Raw genomic sequence first — 12,136 nt, 5'->3', positions numbered from 1 at the left:
TAAATGATGCTAGCCAGAAATTTCTAGATGATTTAGTAACTATTGTCATTTTAACCAGCTTCCTGTCCTCTCTTGTGGATTAGGCACATAGGCAGTGATTTAGAACTATAAATGCCAACCCACAATTCAGTGACTCAGAATCTCCATCATAAGATTTCTTAGAGAGTAGGTTATATTCTTAAGCACAGGGTAAATGAGGGGGTTTATTACACATTGGGATTCATTTTATCTATTGAAGGCATCTCAATAAAACATAGGCACAAAAAAAGCTTTGTTATATCATCTCAAAAGGAGTAGCTTCTTCATCAGGAAGGTGTTAAAAATTGGAACTTTTTGGCATGTTTTTGACCCTGATCTGTGAAATTTAAGTGCTTTGTACTGTGTGATTTGTGGTGTATAAACCTCTCAGACTGTTATTGTGACAAAACATGTCTGTTGAGGGTGTAGCTGTTACTCTGTTTCTGAACAGAACCATTAGGAAAATTAAGTACTGTTCAAATAAATTTAGGATGTAGGCTAAGTGTTTATTTTATCTGCTTAGGAAGCTGTGGATTTTAGGATATTTGGGCAGTTAGATAAACATCCTCTTTCATTAAGAAATTAAATCATTTTTCTTTCATAATAGGGAGTAACCATATCTTTATGTATTATTTTTAAAGATCAAGAAGTAACAGCATAGTTTATTATAAAAAGAGAATTCATCTTTACTGCTAGCTAAAGATCATATCAGCTTAGATGTCATAACTTTCTTCATCTGTTAAATGAAAAGATTAAACTACTTACTACATGAGCATTAAGACTTATTCCAGCTCCCACATGCTATGTTCAGGTTTTGAAAATGTCCAACCACATATTCTAAAATAGCCAAATTCTCTTGTATTTCATAGGATACAGAAGAATTGGACCATCCCTTTTATTTATTTCGATAATATGTTAGCTTATAATTTTCAGGCATATTTCATTTTACTTTCTAAGTTTGTTAGTCCTGCATGTTCCATGTCCATAAGCCTCTTAACTCTTAAATATGTATTGAATTTTGAAACCAGACCTTCAAGAGTCTCACCTACTTTTTAAACCTTTTTAATATTGTTTTTCTATTCCTGCAGGTTGGATCACTTATAATATACAGTATGTTTATTTTTGAATATATTTAACCTTCACTCACCTTACCATAATTTGTACCCTTTTATCTGCCAAGGACTGGGAAATTAGTAGCTAAGTTTTTTAGGATGTGCTTAAAATAAATTAGTGTTTTCATTTTCCTCAGCTATATGCCCAGAAGTGGAATTACTGGATCATATGGTAGTTCTATTTTCAGCTTCCTGAGGAACCTCCATACAGTTTTCTGTAGTGGCTGCACCAGTTTACATTGCCACCAACAGTGCACAAGAGTTCCCTTTTCTCCACGCCCTCAGCAACACTTATCTCTTGTCTTTCTGATAATGGCCATTCTAACTAGAGTTTTAAAAATTGATTTATTGGATATCAGCTTTACAACAGAGATTGTCCTATATAGAATCTCTAGGTAATGAAGAAATACAGATTTTGCCTTTTAAGTTCTGAATTCTTGGGAAAAAATTGATATATTGAGTGTTTTGAACAGTTCCTATATTGTTTTTTAATTCCTTACCCCCTCTAAAGAGGCTTGCTAAAGTAAAGGTAAGTATTGAATGATTGCAAATTTCTAATTAGTAGAGGTTGAATTGTAGAAATTAGGCATTTAATACAGTAAGCAGATGCTTAAAATGGCAGATTGGATATACCTACAAGTGGAATAGGAATCTGTCTTTGTGTAAAGGATTGTTCATTATTTTAACTTGATTTTCTAGCGCCAGCTTGCAAGTCTACTCTTTGAGTTGGGATGTACCAGTTCAGCCCTTCAGATATTTGAGAAGCTAGAAATGTGGGAAGATGTTGTCATTTGTTATGAAAGAGCTGGGCAGCATGGGAAGGTATGTAATAGTAAAATTCTGTGTACTGGCCAGGGCCTTTCATCTTTGAGCGTCTTCTCACTTGTTTTTTAAGCCTACTTTTGCCAACAGTTCACTTATATTCCTTTTTTCACTTTTTTCCCCAGAAATCTTTTTAATGTTTTCTCTGATTTCCGTTGGGGCAGGTTATTTTGTCTGCATGTGTATGTGTATATAAAAGAGAAAAGCAAGGCCCAAAACTGATACAGTATTTGATGTTTGTGAATAAATAAGGAAAGCTTTAAACACATTGCACCTTGCGATCTCTTTCCTTTATTAACTCTCCTTCTGTAGACAACTTCAAAATGAACTATTAGAAATTATTTTAAGCACCATTGTGTTGCCTTATGATCAGAGGCTGTGGGTCTGAAGGAAGGTTACCTAGGAGGGAGGGCAGCTGGCTTGGCCTGTAGAAAATCCAAAGAGTGTGACAACCCACCCCGCCTTGGGGCAGAAGAGTTGTCAAGTGTGTAATGCACATTTAATTCCACCTTTAAATTGGGTCAAGAGAGAGAATGTTGCCATATTTGCATCTGTTATTAATCTATTGTTTTTTCCCTCATAAATGAAAAGAATTTTTAAAGAAAGAAAAAAGGACTATGCAGTGTGTGTATGTTCAATGGACACATTGAAATCATTTGTTAATTTTGGATTAAAATTTTAAATGGCTAAATTTCTATCATAAATGTAGTACACAGGCAGAGTAAAACCCACAAATTGGATCATTTGTGTCTACAGTCAGCCTTTTGCCGTCACCCTGAAAAAGAGAAATGGTGGTACGTGTGTGTCTGTTTCTTAATACCTTTCTAAGTGTGTGTATTTTAGACTAATAGTAAAAGTTACATTCCTTTCACTAATCACTAATGTCAGTGAAGGTCTTTGAATTGTATTGGGTTAAGGAGAGACTACCATGGTGATAACATGTTACTATAGAAGATTATAGAATTATAATATTTTCATCCTGGGAAAGGGCTCCATAATCATCCGTTCCATTTTTCTCCTTTTCCAGGTAAGGAAAGGAGTCTCTAACGATTCGGGTTAGGTCACAAAGCTAGTTATTGATTAATAACTTAAGAGACCACATGACGTAATGGTTAAAAGCATAGCCCAGACTGCCTGGATTCAAAAGCTAACCTTGGCACGTGCTAGCTTTGTGATATTGGGGCAGGTTGCTCAAACATCCCCTAGCCCCCAAGCCTCAGTTTCCTCATCTAGAGGCACATAATCTATCTACCTTACAAGTTTTCGTGGCATAATGTATGTAAACTACATAGAATGGTGCTTTCCTCATAGTGCTGTGTGAGTGTTTGCTGCTATTACTGATTCTAAGACATAATGTTTTTCACATTTTAACGTCTTTGGAATATATCTGTCGCTTGATGGCATCTGTCAGTCGCTGTCAGTCAGGTGGCCATTTGGCCAGGTTGTAATTGCTTGTGCTTGTACAAGTTTAGTTGTAGCTATATTTAGTATCATCATTTCAATTGAGTTATGTACACAGTGTCAGCTCTACATATGTTGGGTTTAATTGCCATTTAAGATATCTTCAAAAAGATTCCCTTATATGGCGATGAAACACAAAGTTATTGAACACACAGTAAAGGACCAAAACAAGGTCAAGAGGTGTGAATTTAGCATTAGTGAAGTGAACATGTGCCATTGGCAAAATCATCACAGTTCCATTTACTTTTCTTTAATAACACTAAAAGCTTTATGGCAGCCAAGAAAGGAAGACATCCCAAAGTAAATGAAGCTGTGTTTTGTACTGAGATCTGTGAAAAAATGGTTGCCACTTAAAATTTCAAGCAGTGTATTGAGGGCAGGAAAAATTGCCAAATTTTTCTGAATAGATTTAAAAAATATCAAAGCACTGAGAGGCTGATATGATTCATCTATGGCAGTGTGTCATAATTTAATTGAAAGCATTTTTTCTTTTTTTTTTTTTTTTTACGGTACGCGGGCCTCTCACTGTTGTGGCCTCTCCCGTTGCGGAGCACAGACTCCGGATGCGCAGGCTTAGCAGCCATGGCTCACGGGCCCAGCCGCTCTGCGGCATGTGGGATCTTCCCGGACCGGGGCACGAACCCGTGTGCCCTGCATCAGCAGGCAGACACTCAACCACTGTGCCACCAGGGAAGCCCGCATTTTTTCTTTATTAGTTAAGAGTTAGTCTTACTATTGATGGCATCTCACATTTGATGAAATCTAGTATTATGTTTCTTCAGGGACTTAAGTTTTTTTTTTTTTTTAGTGCCCATTGTCTGGCACACAGGTAGTACTCAGATATTTGTTTAACAAAGAAATGAATGGATGAATGAATGGTATCTTGACTCCCAGGATACCATTGATGTAGTTCCCATTGCATCATTCTTCACATCGGTCAGTGAACAAATAATAACTGTATATAAAAATATGGAAATTTTTGAAATAGTGATTTTTGAAATAATTAAGCAAGTTGGTGAATCACAAATACCCAAAGCACATTTTGAAATATTAAATTTATTTAATTATTTTTAGAAAGTATGGAAAGTAGAGACCTTCTCTTATTGTAAAAAAAAATATATAATGAGTCCATTCCTTTGGATGGATGGACTATGGAATGGATTTGACTATGTTTCCTAAAGTAGTTGTGGTATTATTATTTTTTAAATTTGCACATAACCTTATAAGAAATGTCTTATAGTAATGATAAATTCCTATGTTTTTAATCACTCTATAAAATGTGCATATTTTAATTTTTAGGAATGTATAGTCATTTACTTTGTCTCAAGTCTTTTGTGAGTTACAGCCAAACATCCTTCAAAATCTTGATATTAGCTTTTTATTTGCCACATAAAAGACTTCCCTTACCTGTTTTTCTTATGCTGTATTTACAGATCAGCTTAATCATAGACCCTAAAAACGTTTGCATCAAGTTGGAAGCAAATGTTTTATTTCTAAAACAGCTAAGATTCTTTTAGTGTTTGGTTGTGTGCCAGTAGTTGTCACCACATCTTGATTTAAGTAGAAGTTTGTGAAATTTTAATCCTTGCATTTAGTGCTTAATGGCATAATTTATTTTTGAAAGGCAAATTCGGAAAAGTATCTAAGTCTAATTATTATGCTCTGGTGCTCATGTTTGCACCCCACTAGTAAGATCTCAGACTTTCTAATTTAGAAACTACCTACAGAAATTCTCGTTATTTAATGACCACTGGCAAAATAACCAAGATTAGTTTTGCTTGACCTTGGGGTCAGAACTGGTTCTCATCTGCTAGCATTTAATTTTTTAAGGCTCTTTGGCACACTGCAGTTTCCCCAAGGCTTTTCTATAACAAAAGTTTTATTTTGTTGCTCAAATTGGGTCCATAAGTGAAAAGACAAAAGACTGAGCAGGCGTAAGCTGCCTGGAGAGGGCAGGGGGGAAGGAAGTGGAGAGATTCAGGTTGGGACCTCTCTTATTTTCTCTTGTTTCTAGGAAACAAGGCTTACCTGAGATGCAGAGCCTTATCTTTCATTATGCTACAGTTGCAGATCATCGTAGCCTTTGGGCTTTAACATTTTTTTCCTTTAAATTGCCAAGTAAATCTTTTATTTCTAAAACAGCTGAGATTCTTTTTAACATTTGGTTGGGGTTTTCTAAGATAGTTTCTTTATATGATTTAAGAGAGTTCCCACATGTTCTTTTCTCACACTACAGTCGAGTAAGCTTCCTAAAAGGCAAATCTGATCATGTTGTTCTGACTCTTCAGGAACTTCCCTGTGTCTCCAGGATTAACTCAGAGCTCTTTAGCGTGAATGGTCTTTACTTCATGATCTGACTCCTGCTTACCTTGCTAACTGCATTGTCTACCTACTTTTTTTTTTTTTAATATTTATTTATTTATTTTGGCAGCGCCAGCTCTTAGTTGTGGCATGCGGGGTCTTTGTCGCCACACATGGGATCTTAGTTGCGGCATGGGGGATCTAGTTCCCTGACCAGGGATCAAACCCGGGCTTCCTGCATTGGGAGCACCGAGTCTTAACCCCTGGACCACCAGGGAAGTCACTACCTACTCTTTTATCTCTGCTTTGCCCCCCTTTGTACTCACTCATCCAGGTTGTGCCCAAAGTTCTGGTAGGACTAAACTACTTGTAATTCTTGAATTTTCAGCATTGTTTGACCTCAGAACCTTTGCACATGCTATTGTCTGTCTAGAACTTGTCCTCCTTAGCTCACTCCTTATTCTTCAGACGTCTCTTTGGTGATTGCTTCCTACAGTGTACTTTCCCTGAAATCTCCCTTGAAGATTTGGTGATATTCTCCTGTGTGCTCCTATAACACCCAGCAGTGCTTTTATCCTTCATGTGCTGGCTTAGCTCACCTGCTAAACTGTAAGCTGTTTAAGAGCCAGACTTGTGTCTATATTATTTATAGCTGTCTCGCCAACACTTACCACAGGCCTGGAGCCTAGGGAGAACTTAAATATATTTGCTGAATGAATGATTAGTAGGTGTTCGTAGAATAGTGATTGCATTGAAGCAAATTCCCAAGTAGACACTCCTTATGGACTTTACATGTGGTGAAAGATACCTCTCCAACCCCTGCTATATATTTTCTCTCCAAAAACAAATTATAACATCTCACCCCTCTCATTTCAACCTTTTAATTTTAGGAATAGAAATAGGAGCCTTCGAGAACTTTTATTTTTGCTCTGCAGATGCTAAGATATGTGAGCATGCTGTTATTATGTAATGCAATTTTGAGAGCCTTTTATGTACTACATTCTTTATAGAATTATTTTCTCACTGTCATTTAATATTTGTAACAGCCTACAAAGTATGGATTGTTTTTGCCACTCTACTGATTAGCCTTAGTAAGTGGCAGATTTTGGAATCCAAGCTCAGACCTTCCTTTCCTCTAAAGCCCACACTGCTTCCCCAGCATCTGCCCCCCATCCTGGTTGTTGTTAATCCCTTAAAATTTGATGGTCAATTTGTAAGTTAAAACCTGTTGTGTTCACTTGAATGAGGAAGATAGGCAGAACAACTGAAAATATAACTTGGTGTACAAATAGGAGATGACCAACTAATTGGATAACAAGGGCTGTTTTTTTTTTTTTAATTTTTTTTTTTAATTAATTTTTGTCTGTGTTGGGTCTTCGCTTCTGCACAATGGCTTTCTCTAGTTGTGGCGAACGGGGGCCACTCTTCATCGCGGTGCGCGGGCCTCTCACTGTCATGGCCTCTCCCGTTGCGGAGCACAGGCTCCAGACGCGCAGGCTCTGTAGTTGTGGCTCACGGGCCCAGTTGCTCCACGGCATGTGCGATCTTCCCAGACCAGGGCTCGAACCCGTGTCCCCTGCATTAGCAGGCAGATTCTCAACCACTGCGCCACCAGGGAAGCCCAACAAGGGCTGTTTTTAATTATTCTGTTTTATCTTGGACCTGGAATATTTATGTTGGCAGGTCCCCTTTGAAAAATCAAGCCAGAGCGTGGTGCAGTTACACACATAAATGTAAAGAGCAATTAGTGAATAGTTGGCTCAGTCAGAGAGTGAATAAGACTAGGCATCACCTCACGGAAAAGGGGAGTGAGCGACTGGGCTGAGATGAAGTGTTTTGTACTTTTCACCTCTCAGTTGCCTCTCACAGAACAAGAATGTAGGCTAGGGATAAACTGCCTTTCTGCTAGAAGGATTGTCTGTGACAGCCGTAAGAGTACAAGGTTCTTTGGTGCTCTCTTAGTTCTGCCCTCTCGTCCCATTCACTGTGTCAAGGGCAGTAGAGCACCTTTCCAGTGGTCCAGCTCCCTGTTTTTGAGAAACAGTCTCTGCAGTAGTAAAAATTAGAATCCATTTTCCTCTGTGCTTCAGAGGAAAAGACTGAGTTAGACTATGCCCAAAGTTGTTTGAGCTGTACGCACAACACACACACACACACACAAACACACACACACACACACACACACACAAACACACACACACACTTTTAAAAACCTGAAGCTATTGTCAGATGGCCAAATCTAATTCATAGTACGACTTTAAATTCTTAGCCTGCCATTTATTGGTCCCCTTGGAGCAAACCTCTACTTGTTAAGCCTAATTCTGTCATTTCTGTAGTCCTCAAATGCACTTGTTATAATTAGTACCATCTCTGGGTCTAGAGCTCATTTCCCCACCTTCATTTTTTTGCCAGGAGAGCTTCCTGTAGTTGTTGGTCTACCAATTCCCCTACCTACATACTGACCAGATGCAGTGTCAGATGAGGGCCACTCTTATCGCACATTAGAATTTTTAATTCCTTCCTCTCATTCACAAAATCAAGGCCCAAATCACAGCCAGGAAGGGCAGTTTGTTTTGATAATTCCTTCTGACTCAAGTAGGAATAATTTTCTTGAAATGTTTTATTTTTCTTTTTATTAGATACTGAACTGAACTTTCACCCATATTCTTTACCCCAAATGCAGGGCCTTGTCTCTGACAGGGTGCTTCCTGGAATCCTAGTGTGCTTCGGGTAGGGTCCCTGCTTCAAACCCGAATATCCCATATAACAGCTTGTAGAAAAATATACCTTCATAAATGTAAGTGAGTCCCAATATGGCATATTTTTCACTATATTAACTTTTTTCTTGCATATATCTAAAATTCTCAGTTACCTCTCAACACTGGACTGTTTGATCAAAAGGTACATCACCAGGGTACGGAACTTAGGCTGTCAGTTTTGCTCCTCGGTATTTTTAGTCCTAAGGAGAGTCACTTCTTAGGTGTGATCACTTGCCTGAGAAGGGCCTGTGAAATTCAGATTCTGCTGTATGACCTCTCTGTTTGCTAGGACTAACTTGTTGTTAGATCATTCCTAATTTAGTCATGCTCAGTGTTGATGTCAGCCAGAGCATGTCCCCAAAATGTTCTCCCTTTGTTCTCAGTAGGAAGAATCTTTTATGTCTCATTTAGAATCTGAAGCCCTTTGTGATTTCAGTGTTAGTTTCAGTTGAATTCATCCAACATTTATAGAGTACCTGCTCTGTGCTGGGCAATGGTATTCCAAAGATGAGAATGAGAAAAAAAGTTACCTCCAAGGAGCTTATAGTCTGATAGTGCAGATTTGTGAGCAGAATACTTTAGTATAGTGTGACAGATGCTAAGATGGAAGTGTGTAGATTCCAAGTTCTACTTGGCCAGCAAAATATTTCTCCCACTGCTATCCTTCTATAAAGCAACATTCTACTCAGTTTGTATCTTGTACAGATTCTTTCTCTGAGATCTACAGGGCCTCCTCCTGTGATTCCACACATTTTCATAAAAAACCGATGTTTGGTTGAAATCAGCCTTGAGTGGAAAAATTCAGCTTTAACCTTGTAGCATCAGTACTTTTCCCCTTTGTCCTTACTTCCTGTAGCATCAGTACTTTTCCCCTTTGTCCTTACTTCCTCCAGTCCTGTTACATGAACACCTGGGTTACATGAACACCTGGGTTACATAAACGCCTGTTTAACAGTTGACAACAGCAATTCTTCTGTCTTTGGAGAAACTGTACACAGTGACTAATATGATTATTTATAGAAAATTTTAATGTTTCTAGAAGCTGTGTCAAGTTTCTATCCTTCTTCCTAGTAGTGAAGCCTCAAGCATCTTGCTTTCCAATCTGGTTTTCCAGTGGAGGGATTGAGAAAAAACACAAACATTAGTTTAGGGCTTACTGTGTGCCTGACAAAATGCTAGGTACATTTCACATCTAATTCTTCATCTTAATTTTTGGATATAAATTTGTTATTTATTTATTTATTTGGCTGAGTTGGGTCTTCATTGCTGCACGCGGGCTTTCTCTAGTTGCAGCGAATGGGGGCTACTCTTCATTGCGGTGCGCGGGCTTCTCATTGCGGTGGCTTCTCTTGTTGCGGAGCACAGGCTCTAGGCATGTGGGCTTCAGTAGTTGTGGCATGCAGGCTCAGTAGTTGTGGCTTGCGGGCTCTAGAGCACAGGCTCAACAGTCGTGGCACACGGGCTTAGTTTCCGCGGCATGTGGGATCTTCCCAGACCAGGGCTGGAACCCGTGTCCCTTGCACTGGCAGGTGGATTCTTAACCACTGCACCACCAGGGAAGTCCCTCACAGATCTTCTTATTGTTCGAAGTCTATAGAATGAATTATGCAACACAGTTTTCTAGGGACATGTTAGGGCCCTTTTGGTTTTAAGAGAACCAACATATACTAGCTTAGGCAAAAAAAGGAATTTATAGGTTCATGCAACTGAAAATTCTAGTAGACCCATCATGATAGCCGTATCCAGGGGCTGAGATGATGTTGTCTCTCAAAGAGCCAGACAAGATGGCCCCTGGAAGCTCAAGGTTAGTAATCCCATTGGAAAAATACAGTCAACTCCATGGCTGTAACAGAAAAGTTCTGAGCTGCCTGAGGCATGTGCCCTTGCCTCTGATAGGCCCTACCTGTACCACATGGAATGGTTTCCCCTCAGGGAAGGGGAATCAGAAGATCAGAGAATAGATGCTGAGCAGGAAAAAGAGCAGTTGATGTCCACTGTAGGGTGGGAGTTTAATTTTCTAAATCTGAAGTTGCAAGAGGTATTTTGTTTGGCTTAATAGTGTTTTGAAAAAAAATTAGAGTAAGCATTTTCAGGCAATTTCATCTAAAAATCTAGATTTCTTCTCTTAAAGAATCAAATGATGTGGAAACATTGGGGCAAATTCCCATATTCTTGTGCTAACTGGCTGGAGTTGAGGAGTGGCTCCTTCCTTTGTATGTTCAATCGCCAGCCTACTTTATTCATTCTCAATAATTGGCAAGAATCTCTGGGCATTTGAGTGAGTGACCCTTGCTCTAAGCACTGCAGGTTTTCCTGGTAGAGTAAGGAGAGTGTTATTCCAGCCATAATTCATAAGGTTCTGTGTAAGTCTTGGCTGACTTAATTTTATGCTGAGATTCACTGTGCCTAGTCATTGCTGTAAAGTTGTATTAAGAATAGTAATTAGTTGTGTGGAATTACAAAATAAAATAGATATGTAAGATAGGTATATATGTGTGGGTAAGGGAATGGTCTTTGAGGTTTGCAGGTTCCTGTAGGCACCCCAGGTTCATTGCAGCCATTTGCCACTTGAAGTATGCCTTTGCATGTTTGGGAATGTATTTTTATCCTACTTCATAGATGTTAAGATGACAAATTTCTTGTATTGTGTAAGAACATACATCTGTGTTTTCCAGTAGGGAAGCCAGAAATACCAAAGCTTTTCACATTCTGTGAAGATTTCTGACCACCCACATTTTGACACTGCAGAAGTGATATTACAAGCCCTTGTGCTTTATTTATGTTCACTGGGCACATCTTTTTTAGTTCTTTATTTGGTAATAAATTATATAAATTGAGTGGATAAGTGGAGGAGGGAAGAGAAAATAGAACATGTTGGAGAGAGTGAGGAAGACTGAGGGTGTGACTAATTGAAGAGAGCAAATATATTGCCTGCAAGCATTGCCCTTGGGGGAGATCAGTCTGTCGGCAGGATGAAGAGGTGTAAGTGCTCAGGGAGAAAGAATTGACTTATCTAAAGAACTGTGGGATAGGAATTTGAGGAAAAAAGAGGCCCATTTAGACTAAGCAGAGTCACTGCTCTAGTGTTTCTTACCTTCTTCTGGAAGCTGCCCCACTCTTGCCCTCCAGACCCATCTTCCAGAATTGATATTATTTATTATTGATATATAGGCATTTATAACTGTAAAATTTCCTCTAAGCACTGCTTTCACTGCATCCCATAAGTTTTGGCATATTATATATTTGTTTCCATTTATCTCAAAGTGTTTTCAATTTCCCTGTGATTTCTTTTTTGACTTACTGTTTATTTAACAGTGTGTTGTTTAATTTCCACATATTTGTGAATTTCTCAAATTTCTTTGTTACTGATTTCTAATTTCATCCCATTGTAGTTGGAGAATATCCTTTGTGTGACTTCTACACTTTCAGATTTATTGAGACATTTTATGACCTAACATATAGTATATCTTCTGGAGAATGTTCTGTGTGCACTTGAGAAGAATGTGTATTCCACTGTTGTTGGACAGAGTGTCCTTTAAGTGTCTGTTGGGTCTAGTTGGTTTATAGCATTGTTCAAGTCTTCTATTTCTGTCTTCTGTATAGTTGTTCTATTCATTATTAAAAGTTGGATATTGAAGTCTCCAAATATTATTGTTGAATTTG

The 12,136-nt window shown here is 38.5% G+C and overlaps 1 protein-coding gene across 3 annotated transcripts in view; it reads left to right on the top strand.

Annotated features, from left to right (window-relative positions):
* The window catches only part of TTC27 (tetratricopeptide repeat domain 27), a 184,685-nt gene that overhangs the window by 105,191 nt on the left and 67,358 nt on the right, over nucleotides 1–12,136 (top strand). For all 3 annotated transcript variants that reach the window (XM_079941111.1, XM_079941112.1, XM_079941113.1), the window contains exon 12: nucleotides 1,830–1,952. In XM_079941111.1, coding sequence (XP_079797237.1) covers nucleotides 1,830–1,952 — 123 coding nt within the window. The remainder of the gene's footprint in view (nucleotides 1–1,829; nucleotides 1,953–12,136) is intronic.

This window comes from Stenella coeruleoalba (assembly GCF_951394435.1).
Source record: "Stenella coeruleoalba genome assembly, chromosome: 13".
Lineage (NCBI taxonomy): Eukaryota > Metazoa > Chordata > Mammalia > Artiodactyla > Delphinidae > Stenella > Stenella coeruleoalba.
The sequence above is the reverse complement of the archived record's forward strand: the minus strand, read 5'-3'. Positions and strand labels throughout refer to the sequence as shown.